We start from the raw sequence: 25,056 nt of genomic DNA on the forward strand, positions 1-25,056 counted from the left end.
AGCTGAGCGGCTGTGAGGCTGACGGTTGCTCTAGAAGTTTTCAAGTTTGTTCTGAGAACTTTGGACTAAAGCCTCTCCCTCTCTAAAGGCATCCAACTGTTCATGCCTGCTTGTGAAACCCAGAGTACACTGAGGTTAGAGTCCTGCAAGGCAGAAACCCTTATATAACAGGCTGCTGGACGAGTCCATGGCTATCTGTAATCGGAGAGGCAGTCCTGGCAGTTTGGACGAAGAGGGCAAACTGAGCGGGTGTGGCTTAGAGGCCCTGCCACTTGTGGAGCCACAGAGCGGTGGAGGCGGGAGTGGGACCAGGGGGTGGGACCCGCACAGCCTCTATAAGCGTCGTGGACACCTTGAGGCTCTGCAGCTGCAGGCCTTCCATGATGTGGCTCTTAGCTCTGGTCGTGACCTCCCTCACCACTTCCATGACTTGGGGTGAGTCCTTCTGAAACAAAATAGCGAGGGGCGTTTGGAAATTCTTGTCCAGGCACGAGGTGGGGGAGATGCCTGAGGGCAAGGGTGTGTGTGGCAGGCCTGGTTCCGCAGCAGCCCGTGCCCTCCAGACTTGGCGCGCTTGGGACCCAGCGGTTCCCCGCCAACCCGAGACGCAGGGGAGCATGAGCACCCTGAGACTGCAGCTGTGTGCACAGGAGGGCACCCAGCTAACCTCATGCCTCATGGATGAGGGTTTCAGAGACTCCGTTTATTTTCCGCTTGATTATTTGCCTGAGTATGGCTGAATCATAGAGGGTGGCTTGGAAGAGTAGTAAGAGTACCCCTGGCTTTCTGCAAGTTGCATTAAGCCACTTTGCTTTTAGGAAAGACCTATATTGGTACCTGTTATCGTAACCCAGAGAAATCCGAAGAGGCTCTTCACTGTTCTGTTACTGTACTCACAGAGGTCTTTTCTAAAAAGAAAGAGGCCTAACGCAACCTGCAGAAAAAGAGGTGGGCGGGGGGCGGGGCGGGGGGTTGCTCTTCACTTCATGCCATTTCGACTTCGGAAAGATTTCATAGGAATGCTCTACCCTTGGCTGGCACACAGAGAGCCTGGATGGACTGTATATCCAGAGTGCATGGGTTTGAATTACTAGCTGGGTGTCCTTAGACGCCCTGCTTTAGTTTTCTGTGGCTCGGTTTCCCCCTCTCTAAAATGGGAATGACAGTACCTACCTCATTATGCTGTTGTGAAAGGTAAAACAGGTTGTTTCTAAAAAGTGCCTGCTATGGAGAGTGCAAATAAAGGATTCCTAAATAAAGAAGTAGTTTTCAAATGTAGTGCGGTTGTAGAAAACTTGAGGTATGTTAAGGCCAACAGATCAGGAAACAGGCGCAATAGCTCGCTACTCACAGTTCCCAGGAGGGGGAGGCATGCCACCAGCATGTCGCAGGGCAAGGTGATGCTCAGGGGGGGTGGGAGGAAGAGGGAGGAGGAAGGAATTACCGTAGTTGCCAGGGGAAGGAAGAGGTAAGACAGGATAAGCAAGTTTAGGATTGGGAAACTAACCAATTTCAGGGAGTTCTCAGGCACAAGAGCGGCTGGCTGTTGTTGGGTACCTGGCCCTGGAGTGATTAGGGCAGGATGGTAGTGGCTTGGCCTGGGAGAGCCCCATAAGAAGGTGGTAGGGGTACGGGTTCTGCTTGCCCAAAGGGAAGTTGACTCCTGTCTCTAGAATTGGCTCCCTCTGAGAGGGGCAGTGCCTCCGGGGTCAGCAAGGCCCCAGATGTCAAGCATCAGCATACACAAAATAAAACACGAGATAACACAAGAGTGTAGCACGGGACCCCGAATGCCTCTGTGCCGGTTTACAGGCAGAGAAACAGACTCGAGAGAGGGAAATGTATTTGCTCCAGGTCGACTGGAAAATCACGCTCTGGAATCTGCCTGTGGTTCATGAATGGAGAGCCAGGGCTGTGACCATCAGAACTGTGAGGGTCCAGACCTCATCTGCATTTTATCTTCATTCTGATGGGGACATGGTGAGAAACCTGGAACTGCATATAAGGGCAGAGTAAGAACCTAATTAGGAATGGGTCTATCCCTTCCTGCTGGTTACCCGCTGGCAAGGCCATCCCATTTCCATCCTCAGAAAGTCCATACTGGCTGCTCCCATTTCCTCAGCTTCCTCATCTGTAAAATGGGCATATTGTAAAGATAAATGGGAAATGGACCAGAATGCACATGTGGCACATAGTGAGCGCTCAGCATACAAACATTACATCTATACTTACGTCGTACATCGAGTGCGCACTGCTCCTGTTACCATAACCCTTATGCCTCTCGCTCCATCCACCCTCGCCGATTGGCTTCTGTCCACTTCATCTGTCTTGAGGATTATCACTGGATATTCTCCTATAAGACCAAACCTGGATTCTCCTTTTCTGTTCTGCCCTCACATTTTGAGGGAGAAGTTGGCCTTCTGTCTATGCCTAAAAGGGAGCAATTGGAAGGATGCCAGGCTAGAAATGGTTTCAGATGAGAAATTGACACACACAGGCTGCTTGGGGGATGGGCCGTGATCAAGAGTCTGAGCAGCCACTTGCACATGCAAATCCAGAAAGAAACCAGGCCTGGGGTGGAAGCTTCAGGGAGATGGGTGCAGCTGGGTGGGGAAGAACTGCCTGCCCAACAACGGTGGCACAGGTAGGAATCGGACCCCCAGTCTCCCCTCTGGACGACCCTGTGCAGAGCCACCAGAAGAACCCCCTTCAAGCTGATTGGGTCACTCTGGCATACTCCTGGACTGTTCACTGCCTCTCATTTACCCACTAAATAAAGGCCCAACTGTTAGGCTGGCGCTGAGGCCCTCCCAGGACTGAACCTGACTCATTACAGGCTGCCACCCGCTCCCCAGCGACTCCCTTCGCTCTTCCTCAGGCTGGCCTTGCATTTTGCTCTCAGAGCCTCACCTAGGCACGTTCTCTTCTCTGCTTTATACCTTTATCCCCACTCTCTCCTCTGCTGCTTGTTGGGTCCCCCTCTCCCACTGCCAGTCTCAGCTCCAAGTTCACTGTCCCCATGATGCCACCGATCAGAAGGTCCCCCTGCCTCTTCTGACTCCTGTAGGGCCTCACTGGGACCTCTCTCAGGACACCAACCCCCTTGCTTCCCTCTGAGTGGAGTCAGGTGTGTTTATGACTCATTCTCCCTACAAGGTTCAGAGACACTGAGAGGAGGGAGTGCCTCTTGTTCATCCTCTCAGCCAGCATGCAGCTCAGCGCCTGGGTCCTAATGGATACCTGTTTCTAGAGTCTTCTAAGGGTGGAATCAAAAGGCTTGATCCTCTCAGCAGCTCTTTTTCTTGCATTTCCTTTTTACTTGATGGTATCATACCTCCAATACCAATACCAATCCAGATAGCCCCGAGTAAGGGGCTGTTTACAAAGAAGAAACCGAGGCCCAGAGGGTTTCAGTGACTCATTCAAGGTCACATGCTGAAAGCGGAAAACCCACCTGCAGTCCAGGTCAAACTTTTCCTCTCTTTCCTCTGGATGTCCAGCAGGGCACCCGTCCTCACCTCCTGTGGTGGACACCTCTCAAGGCAAAGTCCTGGGCAAGCACGTCAGCGTAGAAGGATTTGCACAGCCTGTGGCCGTCTTCCTGGGAATCCCTTTTGCCAGGCCTCCTCTTGGATCCCTGAGGTTTGCTCCACCACAGCCTGCAGAGCCATGGAACTTCGTGAAGAATACCACCTCCTACCCTCCTATGTAAGCTGGCATCGTTTCAATGGGAATGTTTGCCTCAAAGTGATACAGGAAGGAGCCAAGGCAACACCCTGAGTGGTTTTGTTCTGAAATCTCTGAGCTGTTGTAGAACCTTAAAAACCTTGCAGAACTCACAGCATTCTAGAACCCTTTATTCAACAAACGTTTATTGAGCATGTTCTGGGTTCCTAGGATCCATGCATGAAAATTATCCCTATGTTCGTGGCGCTTGCATTCGAGCAGGGAGAGTTAGATAACAAACAAAAAATATGCAAATTAATAAATTATGTACTATGTTAGAATATGATAAATGTCTTGGGAAAGAATTAGAAGTTGAGTCAGTGAGGGAGATCAGCTGTAATGATTCTGTTTATTCTCTTGTCTCGAACTTTGCTAAAATGGGGGAGCAGGGTGGGTGAAGGAGGTTTGTGGGTGGGGAGTCCTGAGGGGAGTTGACTGGGAAAGTTCTCAACTCCCAGGTGTGTCTAAGTACCTAGTCATGAGCAGAGCAGTGGTTGGTATGTCCCAATCACCCTGACCAAAGGGGCGCCTGGGTGGCTCAGTCGGTTGAGCATCTGACTTTGGCTCAGGTCATGATCTCGAGGTTCATGCATTCAAGTCCGGCGTCGGGCTCTGTGCTAACAGCTCAGAGCCTGGAGCCTGCTTTGGATTCTGTATCTCCATGCCTCTCTGCCCCTTCCCTGCTCATGCTCTCTCTCTCTCTCTCTCTCTCTCTCTCTCTCTCAAAGATAAATAAGCATTAAAGTATTTTTAAAATGTATGTATGTTTATTTCCTGATTGCAAAGGTAATAACATACTCAGTACAGAAAATGGAGGAAGCACAGGTAAGTAAAGGTAAGACAATGAAAATCATACACAATTCCCCCATAGAGAGAACTGTTCACATTCTAGATTCTGCTTTTCTGGTCTTTTATCTATTGCATATTTTCTCCATTAAAAATAGAATCCATAAGATTCTGCACTGAATTCCAATGCATGGGTTTCTTTTCCCCCACATCAAGAAACAATTCTCTGACACCAGCTGTGTGTCCTACAATTGAACTCATTCTTACACTGTTCTGCCCGGAGATAGTGTCAGATCCCACAGGTTAAAGACTCAACCCCACAAGACTGCTGTCTGCTTCTGATGCCAATCACAAGTAGTCCAAGCTGTCAACTGTGCTTGTGACCTTGGCTCTAAATCACAGGTTCCCATGACCCCCTTCTTGGGTTCTATTAATTTGCTAGAGTGGTCACAGATCTCGGGAAACTGGTTTATTCACTAGATTACCAGTTTATTACAAGGTTTTTAAAGAGTATGTATCAACAGTTAAACGAAGAGATCCGTGGGGTGAGGTCCCGAACAAAGGAGATTCTGTGTCCTTCTAGAGTTTGGGTTCTGGCACAGTGGCCCTAAAACATTCTGATTCAACAACTTGGGAACTCTCTGAACCCTGTCCTGTGGGTATTTTGGGGAAGGCTTTGTTACGTAGGCATGATTGATGAAACCAGTGGCCACTGGCCAGGATTCCACCTCCAGCCCCTCCTGCCTCCCCAGAGGCCAGGGGGCAGGACTGAAAGTTCCAGGCCTTTAATAAGTGTTTCATTTACCTGACAACCAGCTCCCATCTGAAGTGTGATCAAAAGTCACCTTATTAACACAAAAATATCTTTGCTGTTTTCTTCACAGAGGAAATGCCAGAGGTTTTAGGGAGTCTGTTCCAGAATTAGGATGGAGGCCAGATAGATATTTCTTATGATAAAAAACAATATCACCTCACACGATAAAGGTAGTTTAGATGCCTGCTTTGCTCATTTATAAATATATCCTGAACATTGTTCTATGTCATTAAATATCATAGCCTGACATAGAAATAGCTACATTACATTGAGTATTGAATCATACTTTATTTACCCAATCTCTTATATGGGGTCATTAAGTTGTTTTTGATAGTATAAATAACACTCTGATGAATATCCTGCAGCTAAATCTTTATGCCCACCAATGAATATTTTTGGATAAGTTCGAAGAAATGACATTTCTGAGTAAAAGAGTATGCACCTCCTGTTAAATTCCTTTCCAGAAATGTTCCAACCACACTCTTCCTATTAATATATGAACACCTCCATTCACCAGAACTTTGGCAATGCATGGGGTTATTAAAAAATACCTTTGAGCTGTTGGATAGGCAAAATAATAATTATTATTATCATTATAGTTATATATAATTTTGCTATTTATTCCCCATTAATTTGAACACTAGTGACGTTGAACTCTTTTTTCTCTTTTGACGTTTGATTTTCTTCTTTTATGACTATTAAGCTCCTTGTTCTGGTGATCAGGAGAAAGTTCCCTTACGGTGGAAATTAAGAAGTCACCGTTGGGGGCCCTGATTCTGCCACTTGATAGCTATGTCATCCAAGTGCCTCACGTACCTAATTTACATACGGGGGCAGTGATACCTGCCTTCTGGTACCTTGAGATCGAGAAGCGTTGCTTATTATGTCCTTAGAAATATAATGCACTACATAGTATAGATCCTTCCGGCTGCGTGACCTTGGGTAGTTCTCTAACCTCTCTGTGCTTCAGTTTTCTCAACTGTAAAATGGGGATAGTAATAGAATCTATGTTATAGGCTTGTCATGGGAGGATTAAAGGGGTTAGTACATAAGGAGTACTTAAAACAGCACCTGGCATGCTGGGAGGGCCATGAATATTACCAGTTTTAATCTATGCTGGAGCTTTAAGATCTGTTATTAGGGAAACCAATAGTGCTTGTCTGGGTTGGATAGATTCTTAGCATGTCAGGGCTGCAAGACCTTTTTTTTTTCTTTTTTTTTTTAATGTGTATTTTACTTATTTTGAGAGACAGCACAAGCAGGGGAGGGGCAGAGAGAGAGGGAGAGAGGGAATCCCAAGCAGGCTCCGTGCTGTCAGTGCAGAGCCTTAATGCGGGGCTCCAACTCACGAAGAGCGAGATCATGACCTGATCTGAAATCAAGAGTCAGACAAGCTTAACCGACTGAACCCCCCAGGCGCCCCTGCAAGGCCCTTATAGAAATCCCTTCCCTCACAGAGACCTGGCAGAGTCAAGCCAAAGCAGGCAAGGGATTCACCCTGGGTCTCCCAGAAAATTAGTGAGGGAGGCAGGACCAGAATACAGTTCTCCTGATATGGCCCCACACACATTTCACCCCTGACCTGTTGTGGTCCCTAAACGCCTGCCATGTGAGTGACTTTGCAGGGATTATGGAAGTCTACCATGAACTAGAACATGCTCACCTGGTGGAGGACACGATTACCTGGAACACGGAGAGCTGGGATGCTTCTGGGACTGTTTCCTCTGGCATTGAAACAGTCCTCTCCCAGGCAATCAGCATACTGGCAGCCTCCTCTCCTTGACCCAGGGCCCCTCAAAGCCTCCAGGAAGGGGAGAGGTGCTTCTCACCGTACCTGGTCCCGGGAGACCTTAGTGAGTGAGCCTCAGGCCCCCTACCCAGACTCTCCCTCACCGCCTCTCCTGAGAGAGTCTCCGAACCATTCCAATGTCTCCAGCCTAGTAAGAACAGCTTTACTTACCAGCCTAAACCCACCAGCCCAAGGCCTGGCCTGACCGCAGAAGGCATTTGCTCAGCTCCAAGTGAACCTCACAAGCTCCTCTTTCTTGTCCCCTCCCTAGGTGCTCCCAGGATGCAGTGGGAGGGCAGGTGCTCTCCGACCTCTTTACCAACAGGAAGGAAAGCATTCCTCTCAAGTTTTCCGAAGACTGCCTGTACCTAAATATTTACACTCCTGCTGACTTGAGGAAGAAGAACAGGCTGCCGGTAAGCAGAAGCTTCCAGCACTGCGGGTCTTCTGGTGTAGACCAGAAGAGCGAGAAGGCAGCTTGAGTGGGGGCTGTTTCAGGGACCCCCTGCTTCCCTTACTTCCCACGGTCAGACCCCATGACCCCAACAAACACAAGCTCTCCACACCTCAGTCTCCCCTAGTGACAGACACGGGGCCTTTGGGCGAGTTTGCTGTGCCTCTGTCATGCACATTGTGATTTTTGCCAAATTGTTTCTTGCTGATAGAAGGACAAGAATGATTACTCTTAGAGTTAAGCCACCAGTCCAATCCTTCCTTTACAAGTAGAGAAACTGAGGTCCAGAATGGGGGAGGGGAGATCACGCTGTGGGATTGGCAGGATGAGAGCATAGGCCTTCTGAGTCTCAAACCAGTGCTCCCTGGCACAGACTGAGAAAGTGAGCCTGTGGGTGGCCTTTCCTCAGCACTTAAGATGCTCCTCTGTCAACTTCCAGGGTCCCCTGAGAGATGTTAGGGGAAGAGCCTGGGGCAACCCATGAAGCTCTTTCTTTTGCCTCTGGCCAAATTTCTGGGATTTTATTGTAGCTAATCTCCTTCCTTAATTGTCTTTGGCACCGACCTATGACCCCATGAGTCAGCATTTCCACAATAAAAGAGGCCAAGCTGAAGCTTGGAGGAAGGTCTCCTGGAAAAGGAGGTATTCCCTGGGGTGGAGAGGCGTGGGGATGTTAGCACCCAGCCATCTCCCAGAAGCACACCTGGCATGATGCCCTGGAGTGGGGGGAGGGCATCTGTGGACTTGTGAGCAGAAACTAGCACTGTATATGCTCAGCTCAGTGAGATGGGACAACGTTTCACTCACTCATTCATTCATCCATTCTTCTGTTACGTACTCCGTGCCCTCCCATGCATAGCTACACCTGGGGGTTAGGGCAAAGGAGGGACAAAAACGCCATCACCAGACAGCCATTACTGTGGAGGATGGCTCCATCTGCGATGCTCAAACATTGACCAGCTTCTTCAGTGAATCACTACTGACCAGCCCTTGCCTCAGCCATCAGGCAGATGACTGCAAACTCAGTCCCTCTCCGCAGAGGCGGGCAGGGATCAGAGGTGTGGCAGGAACAGAGGGAGGACCCCTACTTACGGACACAGGACTACAGGGTCTGGTCTTAAGCCTTGGTTCTGCCTTTTACTAGCAGAGAGACCTGGTTCTGTTTCCTTAGAATAGCGTTAGTCACACATTCGATGACGCATGTCAAGCTTTGTCTCAGTGGCTGGTGAGTGTGCAAGGCAAGTACTCCTGAAGCATTAGTTAGAGTTGAAGGGAAGATCTTACTCCTGTCCTAACGGCCAGCCCACTGCACCAGGCTGGGGGCCACACTGCGCTGGGTGGCTCAGCGGATGGACTCCAGAGCCAGACTGGGTGGGTCAAGTCCTGCTTCTGCTGCTTATGAGTTGTGTGACTTCAGGCGGGTTAAATGCCTCAGTTTTCCTGTCTGTTAACGGGACAGCATTAGTCCCTACTTCATGGAATGGTACTTGGCACTTAGTATTACAAATTCTTTTTTTTTTTTAAGTTTATTATTTTTGGGGACACCTAGGTGGCTTGGTCAGTTAAGCGTCCAACTTTGGCTCAGGCCACGATCTCCCAGTCCGTGGGTTTGAGCCCCACGTCGGGCTCCATGCTGACAGCTCAGAGCCTGGAGCCTGCTTCGGATTCCGTGTCTCCCTCTCTCTCTGACCCTCCCCCACTCATGCTTTGTCTCTCTCTCTCTCTCAAAAATAAATAATCATTAAAAAAATTTTAAGCTTATTATTTATTTTAAGAAAGAGAGACAGAGACAGTGGGGGAGGGGCAGAGAGAGAGAGAGAGGGAGAGAGAGAGAGAGACAGTGGGGGAGGGGCAGAGAGAGAGACAGAGAGGGAGAGAGAGAATCCCAAGCAGGCTCTGTGCTGCCAGTGCAGAGCCCAATGCGAGCCTCCATCTCACCAACTGTGAGATCATGACCTGAGCTGAAGTTGGATGCTTGACTGACTGAGCCACCCAGGTGCCCACCCCCAATTTTTTTTATTAGTAAAACTATTGCAATATTATTTTTCAAGCACTCTTATTCCCTGGCTGTATGAGCGCCTACATGCCAGAGCCGAGCATTATGAAGTGCCGTGTCTACCCTCATCCGCAAGGCTTATTGTGGTCCCTGGCACATAGTAGGTTCTCACATCATATTGGTCAAATGAATGACGACTTACTGGAGGAGGTGGCTTTTAGGCTGGGCTTTGGAAGATGGGTGGGATTTGGGGTTGCAGAGGAGGCAGAAGGAAGGTGTATTTGAAAGAAATCCCACTGGGGGCACGTGTGCTTCTCGAGACAGTCATTCATGTGCCAGAGCCGTTTAATTCACCGCACACGAGGTAAGATGAGGCTGAAATACAGGGCTGCGGCAGGCAGGGCGTGCAGGGCTGTGGGAACAGTCCGAGCATGAGGACAATGGGAGTGTTGGGTGTTAGGGAGAATGTGGTACTCTCAACCTCGCTGCTCCCATGATGAAGTTCTCAGCATGAAGAGCCTGGTGACATTGGAGCTGGGGACCCAGGAAGAGACAGCCAGGGTGTTCCGAGTAGGGTGGTGGCCCAGGCCCCGGTTGGGAGCACAGAGGAAAGGAGCACCTGCCTGCTCCCACTTTGCTGGGGACTAGTGGACTTCAGGGATCGGCCCCCTTGGGTCACGGTCAAGAGGGAGGCAACCAAACCAGATAACCTGTTGAGGCCCTTCCCGGCTTTGCTTCCTCTAACCAGGACGGTTGCTTCCCTCCTGTCCAGGTGATGGTGTGGATCCACGGAGGGGGTCTGATGGTGGGCGGAGCATCAACCTATAGTGGACTGGTCCTCTCTGCCCATGAAAATGTGGTGGTGGTGACCATTCAGTACCGCCTGGGCATCTGGGGATACTTCAGGTAAGATACATTGGCCCCCAAAGCAAGGATGCAAGGATTCAGCTCTGATCATGTCAGCCCTCAACGGGATCTTGGCCAGGTTCCCTAGTGAAGCATCCAAGTCCCTTCATATTTGGGCTCTACCTATCTTCTCCTTCCCCAGCCACATGGGTCCACTTGCTTCTGAGCTTTTTGTAGGTGTATCCTCTCTACCTAGAATGCCCATTCTACCTGATGGACTTCTTCCTTTTTTTTTTTTAATGTTTGTTTATTTTGGGGGGGGGGAGGGGCAGAAAGACGGGGACAGAGGATCTGAAGCAGGCTCTGTGCTGACAGCAGAGCCTGACGTGGGGCTCGAACTCACGAACTGTGAGATCATGACCTGACCCGAAGTTGGACACCTCAACCGACTGAGCCACCCAGGCGCCGGTACCTGATGAACTTCTATTCATCCTGCAAGGCCCAACCCAAATGTTACACCCTCTGAAATACTCTTCTCTTTCTCACTTGTGCTGTCCCAGCACATTGCACACATCTATCGAGACAGCATGCAGCGGGGCACTTAGAGGCTACCACATGAGAAAAGAAGGAAGGAACGTGGTCCGGGCAGGAACTCAGTGCATCCTTGTGGGTGAAGGAAAAGGAACGGGTGTCTGGAGCTGAAGGTTGTCGGTGCATCTGACTCCAGTGGACAGCCCCCCTGGGAGGAATGTCAGACCCACTCCTCCCGTTTCCTTTTTTGGAATTTGGCCCAAATGAGTGAAGGCAAGTGTCTTCCTGATTGAGTCTCCATGGGGCAGGGACCAGTTTCCCTACAGGACACAGTTACCTCTGTGTTACACAGTCCCTCTGACCCTGAGATGGCTGAAGGGTGGGCCGGGGGTGGACTGCTCCCAAGAAAGACCCCCAGGGCTGGAGGAGGGCTACCCCAGGTGAGTGCTGCCTCGGGATGAATCGCCACCATTGAGACTCCTCTCCTCTCTCAGCCGTGGCCCGTCTCTCTGCTCCCCGTTACAGTCAAACCGCTATATTAGCTATTTCTGCTGCTGCTGCCCCTCCCAGTCCACCCCACCCCAGTCAGGGTTCCTCCCCAAACACACCACTGCATTCTGGCCGAGGTCACCAGTGACCCAACAGCTCTTGGGCCAACCTCGGCAGCATCCACACACGGCTCTTCACACGAGACCCTCTGACCTCCATGTGTATCTCTCTCTCCATCTCCACTGGCCCCCTGGGTGACCTCAGGGGCCGCATTCAAAGCTCCCCGTCTCAGCCCCTGCCTCTCCTTGGAAATCCAGATGTGTAAGGCATTAACTGGTACCTGCACCTGCTGCCATCTCCACTGGACGTCTGAAGGGCCCCACACTCCACGGGACAAACTTAACCCTTGACCCCCACCGCTCCTTGCTCCGCACTTTCCTACTCTCCTGACAGTGCCTCCTGTTGGCTACTGGAAGCCCCTCCTTCCACCTGCTCCAGATAGAAGACTAGCGGGCACCCTTGACTTTTCTTCTTACTCCTCACATCCAGTCGGGTCAGCAAATCCTCTCGGTTCCACCTTCAGAATATATTCAGGATCCAACCACTTCTCGCCTCCACCCTTATGGCCCCTAACCAGCCCTCTGTGTCTCTCTCTTAGATGATTGTAATAACCACCTACTTTTATAACCCTGCTGCTTGGATGCTTACGTCTAATCCAGACAGTAGCCAGGGTGATCATTGAAGACATAAATGGAACCTCGTTGTTGCCCTGAAATGGATTCCCACATTGCTAACAATGACATCAAAGGTCTTACCAAGGCCCACAGAGCCCTCTAGCTGCATGTCCGACACTCCTACTTTTGTCCACTGGACCCCAGGGCCTTTGCACTGGCTGTTTTTTCAGCCTGGCATTCCCTTCTTTGGATATGTGCAAGGCTCACACGCTCATCCATTCAAGTCTCTACTCAAAGGCTACCACCTCAAAGAGGCCTTTCTTGGTCATGTGATCTGAGATAGGACCCAGCTGCTCCACTCCTGCCTTTTCCCTCACCCTGTTTTATTTTTCCTGAGAATACTTTTATTATCTGACATCATATTCTGTATTTATCTGTTTGTGTGTGATCTGTAGTGTGAGCTCTGTATATCAGAGATTTTGCCTGCTTCGTTGTCAGATGTGCTCCTAGCTCTTAGAACAGTGTTTTGCATAAAGTAGACACTCAGTAAATAGATCCCAGTTGAATGACTATAGAGCCCTACAACAGAACAAGGCTACAGAAATGAAGACGGGAGACGACCCTTGTGTCAGGGTTGTGGAAGCCCAGTCTTTTACTAGAAGACTCACCTAGGGCCCCCAGCCCCATTTATGGTCCTGAGAGCCCTGCCATGAAGTCTGTGCTCCCGCCTCCACCCTGTTCTTAACAGCACAGGGGACGAACACAGCCGGGGAAACTGGGGTCAGTTGGACCAGGTGGCCGCACTTCGCTGGGTCCAGGAGAACATTGCCAACTTTGGAGGGAACCCGGGTTCTGTCACTATCTTCGGGGAGTCAGCAGGAGGTATCAGCGTCTCTATTCTTGTAAGTGTTCCTGGCCTTGGTACGGCTACTGATAAGACTCCTTGGAGCCTTTTGCCCTGTTGGCACCTTTTCCTACGAGATCTGGATCTAGGGCTGCCCCTACTCTGCACGGCATTAGATGGGGGGGAGGGCTAATGGTCAAACTCTCCTTGGCCCCCGGGAGGCTCAGAGCCCAGGCTAGTGTCCTGGGTCCTCGAGAGTCTCCAGCCCCAGCCACAGCGGCGACATCCCTCCTCTTCTAACGTGGCTGAGCTCCAGCTCTCTCTCTCCTTCCTACTCATCTTAACATTAGGATTCACTGCATTTCTCCTGGAAGGTAGGGGTGAGCATGGATTATGAATAAGAGTTGGACAGCGTCACTGTTCGGCCTGAAGCCAGGTCTGCCTGTCAGGGGATGTGAGCGCTCAGAGCAGGGCAGAGGTGGAGCCAGGATGGGGGGAGTGTGTGACCAGGGGAGGGTGGTGGAAGTGGGGTCGGGACGGGATGGGGGAGCCGTGTGGGCTCCTGGGGCCCCTGGGGACCAGGTATGGGGAATGAGGCTGGGGAGCCGCTGAGAGAAGCAGGGATGGAAACCAGCTGACAAAGTGCTGGGAGCCATAGAACACCCTCCAGCCCCTTCACTGTTGAGGGTCAGCACCATTACTGTATTTTGAATGTATGTATTGGTTTCCTTGTGGAACACTCAGAAGGAAATGTTTTTATATCTTATTAAGTGGAGAAATAGGAAAAGTACAGACAAACCCAAAGAAAAAAAAGTCATCCATAGCCCCATTACCCAGGGAAGCTCACCATGGACATTTTGACACTTTTCTAGTTTTTTCCTCCATGATTCGCTTACCCTGTTTCTCTCTCTCTCTCTCTCTCTCTCTCTCTCTCTCTCTCTCTGTCTCTCTCTCTCTCTCATCTATCTATTTATCTATCTATCATTTATCTCTGATTGATCTATCATTTATCTACCTAAGATTTTTTAAACAAAACCCTTCCTTAGCATATCTTATAATGGAAACATTTCCCTGAACATTAAACACTCTTCCACTAATATCATTTTGTTGTAGATTCCATGGTATTCCATGGTATAGTATTCCACGGTAAGAACGGAAAATGGTTTATTCACTCAACTGCATGATTTTGGAAGCTTAGGTTATTCCCAATTATATTATAAACGTTATGATCACTTTTCTTAGGATAAATCCTGAGTAATGGAAATGGGGAATTGGAACTGTGTCTTTAAAGTATGGCCAGGAGGGGCGCCTGGGTGGCGCAGTCGGTTAAGCGTCCGACTTCAGCCAGGTCACGGTCTCGCGGTCCGTGAGTTCGAGCCCCGCGTCGGGCTCTGGTCTGATGGCTCAGAGCCTGGAGCCTGCTTCCGATTCTGTGTCTCCCTCTCTCTCTGCCCCTCCCCCGTTCATGCTCTGTCTCTCTCTCTGTCTCAGAAATAAATAAATGTTAAAAAAAAAAAATTAAAAAAAAAATAAAGTGTGGCCAGGAGTTGCCACACTGTGTTTAGATAGTTCTGATTGTTAGGATCAGTGCGATCATAACACTTCCTCTTCTCCCCTCTTTCTGTGCTGCTGGCTCTCTCCAGCTAAGGTTCTCTTGGAGAAACCAGTCCCAGGATCGGCCTGGGACCAGGCCAGGCCAGGCAAGGACCTGCTGTGTCTACTGAGTCCAGGGTCTTCAGGGGAATGGGCCAGGGTAGAGCTGTGGATGGGATAGCTCTTGAAAAGCCCTCCACACCAGCAGAAACTCTCTTTCCGTCCACTCTCCTGCCAGGTGTTATCTCCACTGGCCAAGAACCTCTTCCACCGGGCCATCTCCGAGAGTGGCGTGGCCCTCACTACTGCCCTGGTCAAGAAAGACATGAAGGATGCAGCTCAGGTGGGTCACACTGGGTCACCTGACACCCTTTGCTCCGCTCCCCTGGAGTCTTCAGGGGACTTTCCTGCCAGGGCATCCAGAGTCATGAAACTGGAAGGGCGAGGAGACGTGGCAGCCAGCCTCCCAGTTTTACCACTGAGCAAACTGGGGTGGACAGTGGAAGCAGCTTGCCAGGGACCACGAGGGATCGGGGCAGAGCTGGGATTCGAGCACGTGTCTCTGGACCGCCAGCATGGTGCTCTGTCCACTGAACACTCTTCCCAAAGTGTGCCAAGGCGGACTGCCAGGCCACACAGTGGGCAGCGGACTGTCCCCACATCTCGTCTCTCAGGGTCTCAGTTCTGGTGAACCCACTAGCAGGATGTGGGCCTGGAGTGGCTCCTCCTTAAGTGCCTCATGGCTGGGGTGGGTTCCTGGAGAATTCATTCATTCACTCGTTCATTCATTCATCACATAATTTGGGGATAGCCAGACATCTAACAGCCTCGTGAATTTTGCATTGTAATGGAGGAGGCAGATTAATGATTACATAATCACACAGATTATAAAGTCTCAGCTGATAAGAGCAATAAAACAGAGGTGTCTGATGTCATAACGTAATCCAAAAGAAGCACCTAAGCTAGTGTGTAGAGTGTAAGGCTTCCTGAAAAGACATCTGAAACCAGGCAGTGTGGTTCTGGATTCCATGCTCTTACAGCACCCCCTCCCCCCCCCCGCCCCGATCCCCCGCCCTGCGCTCCCTCCCTCTAGACGCTCAGCTTGGAGATCGTTACACCCATTTTAACAGAGACAGGGGAATAAGGACAAAGCTTATTCCACGACGGGACCCAGGACCCCCACCTGCTGGTCTCGAGTATTCTCTGCTCCCCCACCGCTGTCTTTAAAAATGAAGGTCGGGGTAGAACAGCTCTTTATTGATGGAGGGAAGGGACATGGCTCTTGAATTCTGCTGTTCCTTGTGATCTCTGCAGCAAATTGCTTTCTTTGCTGGGTGTAAAACCACCACCTCGGCTGTCACTGTTCGCTGCCTGCGCCAGAAGACAGAAGAGGAGCTCTTGGAGATATCGCGGAAGATGGTAGGTGTACCCATTCTTGTGGCCACGCGAGCACCCCACCCAGGCTTCATTATTTCAGCAGTCCCCTTGACCTAGAAACCTGCCTGGGACAGTGTCTCTCCCCTGGGGAACAGTGTCAGCCTCTGGATCTGAATGGGAATTTCTTTCTTTTTTTTTTTTCTTTATTTAATTTGAGAGACAGAGAGAGAGAGGGAGCATGCAAGCTGGGGAGAGGGGCAGAGGCAGAGAGAGAGAATCTTAAGCAGGCCCCATGCTCATGCCGAGCCCAACTTGGGCTTGATCCCATGACCCTGGGATCATAACCTGAGCCAAAATCTAGAGTCAGATGCTCACCCAGCTGAGCCACCCAGGCGCCCCTCTTTTTTTTCTTTTTTATTGTAAAATATCTCGAACATTTGCAAAGTTGAAAAACAGCATAACGAACAAATTGTATCATAATCTCTCACCTCTATCAAAACTTACTATTTTCCCATTCTTGTTTCCAAATGTATTTTTAAGAAATGAAGCATTACATACTCCCAGAGATAACTACTGTTCTGAATTTTGAGGATGGGATAGTAAGAACAAAGATTTTAAGGAAGGTTGTCACAATTTATCTTGCTTAATTTAGAAACTACCTCAATTATATCCCAGTGGTGGCCCAATTTTCTGGCTTTTCTGAGACTCTGCCTCCATCGTGATTCTGGAACAACCATCCATCCATCAATTCATTCATCATCGTATTTGTCTACTCATCCACCAGTCTGTCCAACTCATCAATGTTCTTTTATCAGTTTAATATCAGTCCATCCCTAACTTTCGTTCATTTCAGTCATCTCTACATTATCCAACCACCATGTATCTTCACTTACCATTCACTTGTCATCCAAAATCAGTGATCCATCCCTCACCTAGTTATTGTTGATCTGTCTACCAATCCGTCCGATTCACCCTTACGCCATTTTATTGACCAACTCCTTCCATCATCTACATCCATCCATCTATCTATCTGTCCATCCATCCATCCCTCCCTCCGTCCATCCTAGGTGTATGGAGAAGGGTAACTGGGTGGGTGATGCAGACATTAATCAGATACAGTCCTTGCTTATGAGGATCTGTCCAAGGAGAAACACACTCATATACTTCATGGGTTAAGGGCGGTGGGGGTAAACAGAGAGGAAACATTCATAATAGTCAGTAGGGATGCTTCACAGAGGAGGGACATTTGAGGACTGATGGATGGCTATGACAGTGTCATCACAAGGACGCCCAGAAAATACAGCTTGTGAGCCCAATGGGAACTATTCCCTCTGTGGGAGAAGGGTATGAATGTGAGCTAAGGTGTAGCCTAAGCCCCTGGACTCTCAGCTGAACCCTCAGCCTCTAAGGATATTCCCGGACCCTCTAAGGCTAGGCCTCTGGCCCTGGACTCTGTTTTATTTCCTGGCTTAACTCCAACGTCCAAAGCCTTGGGGCTTCAATCTTGGTTTCTCAGTCTCAAATAAGGTGGTCAGCGCATTCAAAGAATAAAAACACAATTATTTCCGATTCCTGGAAAGAGGTAGGTTTATTTCAGCAATTCTCCATTGACTTAAGAAGGCTCCGTTTATACGGAGAGACTTGGTGGTTTTGAGAAAACCCAGAGAAATTAACAGCCCATGTTATGTTTCTGAGTTGATGTAGAGTGTCTCCCCAAAACACACCCACACACTCCTCCCCCCCCGCCCCCCACAGGCACACAGACATACAACTCACTGACTGGCAGGGCTACAGCCCTAATAAAGAATACCTTACTTGTCACTTGCTACATTCTAGTGAGACCTGTTAGCTACAGTGTAGCAAATATACAGCAAAAAAGGAGCATGGGTGGGGGTGAATTTCAGTGAGTTAATTCTTAAGTCAGGACTTTCTTATACAAGAGGAGACTCCTCTCAAAATTCCTTGAGTGGAAAAAGAAATGTGTTGTAACAAAATCGTCATGAAACTAACCGAAAACTAAACCACAGTTGAGGAATACATGGCTTCAGGCATGGCTGGATCCAGATGCACATATGATATTGTTAAGAATATACCTGCCCTATCTTTCAGCTTTTTTTTTTTTTCTCTCAGGCAAGTTTGTTCCCTGGGGAGGTTAAAGATAGCAACAGCATCTAGACTTCCATTCCTATCCATTTAGAAACTTTCACAATAATTCCAGCAAAAACTTGAGGGGTAAAGCCTATTGGAGTAACACGGGCCTGTGCCCATACCTGAACTAATCTCTATGGTCAGGGAGATGGGGCACCCCAGGTCACATACAGATGCCTGGATTTATGGAGTGAGAGTGGGGAAGAGGGAGGTCCCCCAAAGGAATACTGGGGTCATGTTGCCTGGGGAAACAAGTAGGGGAAATGGATGGAGGGCAGGCACAAACAACAGACATTTTCTCCAGCGCCTCCCTCCCCCATCCCACGCCTACACCTGTGCCCCTGCCCAGGGGAGCCAGTGTCCTGCCCACTTCCTCTCAGTCCAGCCAGGGTGGCACCAGGAGGGAGAACTTGACACCTTTGGCTCACCTCTCATGGCTTTTGTCCCTGGAAGCCTTCTCACCCACACCCTCTGCCTTTGTCTTCACAGAAATTTTTCACTATTGATTTGTATGGAGACCCCAGAGAGGTAAGGACTTTTGGTTTCTTGATTACAGGTTTCTTGACACCTTTAAGCTCTAGTCAAATAGGAATGAATGAACCCTCCCTTGTGGGCTCTTGGTAACTCCTTGTGTTTGCGTGGCCGAGGCTCAGAGAGGGGCAGTGACCTGCCCGGATAACGCAGCCAGGTGGACTAGTCATGGGACTGAAACAGGTTTCCCTGATTCCCAATCCGGCTACCAACTCTGTGTCCCTTGGCCCCAGCCTACCGCCCACTTCTTGTTTACATTTCCCGCTCCCAGAAATTCCCCTCAGGAGAGGGCTGGGACTAGAAACTTCCACCATGCGGTCGTGGAGCTAGCTGGATGAAGCGTTTCTTAAGGAGCCTTCACTGAGGAGCTCACGCCTTTCCCAGGAGGCTGCTGGGTTGATTAGCTGTCCAAGCTACACTGTTGGAGGGGCCATCCGGAAGGGGCTGAGAATCTCAGTCCTGAGGATATACCACCTTCCTCCCAGCCACACCAGAACCCCATAGCAGCCTCCCATCTCCTTCCTCCTCCCCTCTTACTTTCCAGCACGTTGACAGGTTCTGAGACATTATCTCTGCAACCTTTACAGTCCTGTGCTCTCTGCTCTCTCTTGGGGATGGACACCAGCACCTGCCTTCAAAGGTGTTGTGAGCATTCAGGGAGATTCATTCATTCATTCAGCAAAGATTTAAGTAGCACTTTCTGTGTGAAAGGACCTGATTTAGGAGCTGGGGAAACAGCAATAAAACAGGCAAGGCAGATACAATGCCCTTGGAGTGAGGGAAGAGTACAGTAACAGAAAAGGGTCCTTGTTATGGGGGGAAAGAAAGTGAGAAATGGGTATAGAGTTTGCTGTGGTTTGAATCTGCATAGCAGAGTTAGGGAAGTCTCAAGAAGAAGGTGACATCTGGGCCAAGTTCTGGAGGCAGAGAGGAAGGCAGCTGTCAGGTAAACTGGAGGAAGAGTATCCTAGGCAGAGAGAACAGCAGCTGCAAAGGTCCTGAGGCAGGAGGCCTGTGTGGCTGGTGTGGAGGGGGTCAGAGGAGAGAACAGGCTTGAAGCTAGAAAGGAAAGGGAGGTGGGGGTGGTCCCTTTAAAGGAATTGGATTTTGATTTCAAGTGAGATGAGGAAGTGTTGGGAGTGGTTTGAACAGAGGAGTGAGTTGACCTTGGGTTTTACAAAAGGGCTCTTTGATTGCTGCATCGAAATTGAAGGTAGGGAAGGGTAGGCAGCCCCGGGAGACCATCTGGAAGGCCACTGAGCTGCAGTAGTCAAGGCCAGAGGTCATGGCAGCCTGGGCTGAGCCCGTAGCAGAGGGGGTGGTGAGACAGTGGGGTGGCATCTGGGTATTTTTGAAGTCGTGGCTGGTGGGATTTGCTAATGGACAGGATATGGGGCAGAAGAGAAAGAAGGTGGTGAAGCAAGCCCCTGGGATTTTGACCCCAGCCTGGGAATGCCCGAGGCCCACACAGGGCAGCCACTGGGAAGCGATCGTGTTGTTCTTGGTGTCACTTGTCAGCCTCCGTGGGACGCCACCTCGGTCAGATCATGGCCCCTCTGTCCCTCTCCTGGACTTTGATTATCTTCCACGTTTACTTCCCCCCACCCTCGTCCCCCGGTGCCGCAGACTGACCCTTGTAAACACAGGTCAGGGCATGTCACTTCCTTCTTAAAAGGCTGACCTTTCTTACAAGACAAACGCCCTCGCCCCCATGGAGTATCCCTTCAGGACACGTCCATGTGACTGCTGTGTGCCAGGCATTGTGCAAAAAGTATGCCGCAACATCCAACCCTCCCAGGCCGTGCCCGTTCTGGATTAGGCTTCGGGCGCCGGTCCCGCTGAGCCCCTTCTGTGGCTGCCAGAAATGGCCCGTCATCTCTTCATTGGCCCTTGCAGGGCAGATGCAGTTTCCTGGAGCCACAGGGGGCTGTCCAACGCCGCCTGCCATCCGGTGGGGGGGATCAGGCGCATGGCGTGTGGAGCTGGAAATACGGCTCATGGAGCTGGCGAGGGCTCCGGAGCACTGCCAGCGAGTTTTAGGAGTGATCTCTAACGTGTATCGAGCTGCCTCCGGGACCAGGTACTGTGCCGAGCATTCTGCACCGGTTCGGTCACTTAATCCCTATTTCAACCCGTCTCACAGATGACACAACTAAAGCACAAACAGATGAAATAACTTTCCCAAGTTACCAGCCAGTAGGTGGCAGAGCCAGGATTCAAGTCCAGATAATCTGGCTCCAAAACCCACATTCTTAATAACGACTGTGGCCAAATATGCGTTATAACCATGCCCAGAGCCGGCTCCCCAGATGGTGACATGGGGGTCAGGTGCTGCTGAATCTGTGCCCATGTAACTGATCTTCATCAAAGGTAAAACCTCAAATGGAGACATTTTTTTCAATACAATGCGAGCCCATCCCTGATGATTTTATTCATGCTTTTTCTCTCTAAGAAGGAATCAGGTCTCTGTTTAGGCACCTTAAGTGATGGGGGGCTCACTACCTCCTCGAAGCGAACTGTTTATCAATAGCAGCTTGTGTTTAATTAAATATAGACCAATAAGCACAATTGATTCTGATTAATTGTGAATTCTGTGTTTGTGAATTCATCTACTCTCTAAAATTAATGTGTGACCCCAAAACTGATACTCCTGACACTGCTTTTTTTAATGTTTATTTATTTTTGAGAGAGAGAGAGACAGAGCATGAACAGGGGAGGGGCAGAGAGAGAGGGAGACACAGAATCTGAAGCAGGCTCCAGACTCTGAGCTGTCAGCACAGAGCCTGACGTAGGGCTTGAACCCACGAACTGTGAGATCATGACCGAGCCAAAGTTGGACGCTTAACCAACGGAGCCACCCAGGCGCCCTGATACTCCTGACACTTTTTACTGTCATTCATGGACATGGAGTGGCGAGAAGGCTGAGAGACCATGTGTAGGCTCCCGTTCGAGATGCAGCAAAACCTGTGGCTTCTTGTCTCATGTCTCATACTCTTAACACGTGTCCTTTCCACTGTCTACTCAGTGCCACGTTTTCTGCATTTTTGTGCTTTCTGTTGATGGTTTCACTGTGGCAAGTGGCCCCTCAGGCACTGTCCCGTGCTCCGGAGGGAGGGCTTGTTCCAGGCTGTGATGGGCCTTTGTGTGTTAGTTAGATCAGCTTCTTCCAGGGCGGCTGACTGTGCTGTGGGCTGTGAGTTCAGCGGCAAGGGATCAATAAGGCAGCCCATCCAGGAACAGGAAGGGGCAACTTGCCGATCTGTCTGTGAGGCGGCTTGGGAAAGCGCTAAAATACCATCTAGTATGTGATGAAAGCTGTGGGAAATCGGGCACATTCGTGGTTTTGTGAGATGACCACGGATACGAAAGCATAACAACCCTGCCGTGAGGCTGAAGGCGAGGAAGTTCCAGGCATGTTCCCGAGGGCCCAGGAAGATGGTGAGGCCTCAGCTGGTGTTTTATTATAAATAAATACTACATATAATTAGTTATTTGTAAGCAACGCATATTCCATCAAGGTGTCTTTAAGCACATGGAAAACGGAGTTGATGAAAATGTGACCAGATAGTTGCAGGAACCTGACATCGTATTTCCCCATGAGCAGTGGCCCCGCATTTGCTAGTTCAGAGCCCACGGTGCCTTTAGAGAACCGAACAGCCACGGATAACAGAATTGACTCTAGAGACCCACATAGGCAAATGTAAACCGCAAATTGAGAGACACAAATTTTTACATATACGTGCGGTATATATATATATGTGTGTGTGTGTGTATATATACGTATATATTTTATGTATTTATATAAAGTTATATAAAATGTATATGTTTATAGATTTTATTACTAAAATATATTTGCATATTTATATATTTAATATATTTATATTTAATAAATTTAATGTATGCTTATATGTACATAAATGTATGGAAATATGTAGAGATATGTATACATGTATTTCAGTTTGAGTGAGTTTTGCCCCCCTCAGACTTCCCACTGCTAGTTCTGCCTCTGGGGTCACATGCACTTGGCCCTGTTTGGAAGAGCCTGAGTTCTGTGGCCACCGCCTGTGGCCGTGCAGGTGTGGGGTGCTGGCCCCCTGCTCTGACAGGTGGAGAGGGGGATATGCGTGTGGCCTTGAGAGCAGAAGCCCAGACACCATGATGCCCTCCTTCCCAGAGCCATCCCTTCCTGCCCATCGTGGTGGATGGAGTACTGTTACCAAAGATGCCTGAAGAGATTCTGGCAGAAAAGAAATTCAACTTTGTTCCCTATATCATCGGAATCAACAAGCATGAGTTTGGTTGGCTTCTTCCAAAGGTGAGAATGTGGGGTCCCCTTAGGCTCCCCTCCCCCACCCATCACATCACCCCTCCCATCTCTGCTCACAGAGGCTCCTCCTTCTCGAGGCCCCCCTCTGAATCCAGGGCAGCTGTCCCCTTCACATTTCCATGAGGAGGGGCATTGACATTTCCGTGGGGAAACTTCTCCAGGATGGCCCCACTGCCACCTGGGGACCCCTCTCCCCAAGCACTCTGACTGTCTTCCAATCTAAGAATCCCACAACGTGGGTGCCGGGGGAGTCTGTAAGGATAATCACTGGGCAGATGGGCAGACCGAAACTGGGAGAGGGACGGACTCCCAGTTAAGGAGTGACGCCTGAGCCCCTGCGGCCCGTCCACCTGGGCTGGTGCTCTCCCTGTCCCTCCATAAATCCCGCACCTGCTCTTTCTTGGTCATCTAACTGGGGGAGTCAGAGGAGCTTTCTCCCTCTGGGGTGAAAGTTCGAAAAGTCAGAAGTGCTCTCCCTCTGTCAGAAATAAACACAGCCAATGCCAGGTAAAGCGGTGAGGACAGTCTTATTTAGTTCTACCCCCGCAGCAGGGAGGAGAGACCAGTGTGAGCTGAACTCAGGTCCCTGCAACAAAAGGCTGGAGCCTGGTTAAAGGCCTGAATGTGCCAAGGAAAGACACTGTGGGGGTGTGACAGGGGCACGGAGGGCGGGGGAGTCTGTCCGCAGGACTAGTCCACCTCGATTTGTTAAGTGCTGTTTTTCCAGAAACAAATTTCTGTCTCTTTGTCCAGAGGCAGTGGTGTGCAGGTGGCAGCAGGGTGCCCACCAGAGTCACAGGGACTGAGAGGGAGAAAGGAGACTTAGGGGCTGAATGTCTGCATTTCAAAAGGTGGCCCTAAGGTCCTGGAGGAAACAGTTTTGGGTGGTAGATTTACATCTCAAAGGGCAGAGAAAGAATTGTAATTGCAAGCTTTCTAAAGTAGCTGCTCTAAAGGGGGTTCAGGGCCCTATCAACCTATCACCAGGTTTGGGCCAGAATAAATAATACATTCCCCTGGTGTCCTGGAGCTCGTTAAGGGGAACTGGGATAATCTTAGGGACAAGATCTTAAGCTCTGGCAGTCAAGCTAGAGTTTGGTCAAGTTCTACAGTGCAGAGGTTTGGATGGAGCACAGAAATTTCAGAGGTCACTGACGGACCAAAGCCACAATGGCAGGATTTGATGCTTCCTTGGTCATCTGAGACAGTGGGGGTATTTGTGAGGTCGGTGTTCTTTGTCTCAGAGCCCTCTACTTCAACACTAGCCAGGCATAAATCTCTCCTGTGTGTCTCCATGTCCAGGGTGGGGATTCTTGCCTATGATTGATACACACACACACACACACACACACACACACAGTGCAAGGCCCTGGGACAGCTTCTCTTCACATTTACTTCATCCTTTTGCACCTGCTTGGATATAATAAGCTTGTTTGTCTCATTGATTTTACCCAACTCATCAAGAACCCATGTCTGTCAAGTCATGACAAAGTGACCTTTGGTTGGTTGGTAAGTGTGGTTCTTTGTGCTAATTCTTGATGATTCATACTTGTGTCACTTGTTTTAACAGCTGATGGGTTACCCACTCTCTGAAGGCAAGCTGGACCAGAAGACAGCCATGTCACTCCTGTGGAAGTCTTACCGGCTTATTGTAAGAGTCTGGGGAACCATGGGAACTGGCTGAGACCCAAGGAGGGGCAGAGGCTTGCCCCAAATAGCTGAACAATTCGATGGCAGAATGCAGACTGGGGCTGGAGGGTTCTGCCCCCACTTTTCTGCCTTTCCCACCTCACCACGCAGGGTAGTGCTGGAGAGCTTTACCACTAATGCAAGCCATTCTCTGTGTCATTCACTGGGGTGGGGGCCGGGGCCACTTTTACTTGTGCTCCATTTCAGGGCATCCCTGAGGAATTGATTCCACTGGCTGCTGAGAAGTATTTAGAAGGGACAGATGACCCTGTCAAAAAGAAAGACCTGTTCTTGGAAGCACTCGGAGATGTGATATTTGGTGTCCCATCTGTGACTGTGGCCCGTTACCACAGAGGTGAGTCCCACAGGTTGGGCAGGAGAGGGACACTGAACCCACCAGCTTCACTGTTGGTCCTACTCACTTCTCAGCATAGACAGATAT

The 25,056-nt window shown here is 49.8% G+C and overlaps 1 protein-coding gene across 2 annotated transcripts in view; it reads left to right on the forward strand.

The window, feature by feature from the left end:
• Positions 1–277: 277 nt before the first annotated feature.
• CES1 (carboxylesterase 1) overlaps positions 278–25,056 on the forward strand; it is a 30,787-nt gene continuing 6,008 nt past the window's right edge. The window contains exons 1-11 of one of the 2 annotated variants that reach the window (XM_015070350.3): positions 278–435; positions 3,501–3,708; positions 7,387–7,531; positions 10,338–10,471; positions 12,854–13,007; positions 14,781–14,885; positions 15,857–15,961; positions 18,557–18,595; positions 22,773–22,913; positions 24,496–24,576; positions 24,822–24,969. In XM_015070350.3, the coding sequence (XP_014925836.1) occupies positions 381–435; positions 3,501–3,708; positions 7,387–7,531; positions 10,338–10,471; positions 12,854–13,007; positions 14,781–14,885; positions 15,857–15,961; positions 18,557–18,595; positions 22,773–22,913; positions 24,496–24,576; positions 24,822–24,969 (1,315 nt within the window). In that variant the 5' untranslated portion in view covers positions 278–380. The remainder of the gene's footprint in view (positions 436–3,500; positions 3,709–7,386; positions 7,532–10,337; positions 10,472–12,853; positions 13,008–14,780; positions 14,886–15,856; positions 15,962–18,556; positions 18,596–22,772; positions 22,914–24,495; positions 24,577–24,821; positions 24,970–25,056) is intronic. The other variant, XM_015070351.3, reaches the window with a different exon arrangement.

Source organism: Acinonyx jubatus, chromosome E2 (assembly GCF_027475565.1).
Source record: "Acinonyx jubatus isolate Ajub_Pintada_27869175 chromosome E2, VMU_Ajub_asm_v1.0, whole genome shotgun sequence".
NCBI classification, from domain to species: Eukaryota; Metazoa; Chordata; class Mammalia; order Carnivora; family Felidae; genus Acinonyx; species Acinonyx jubatus.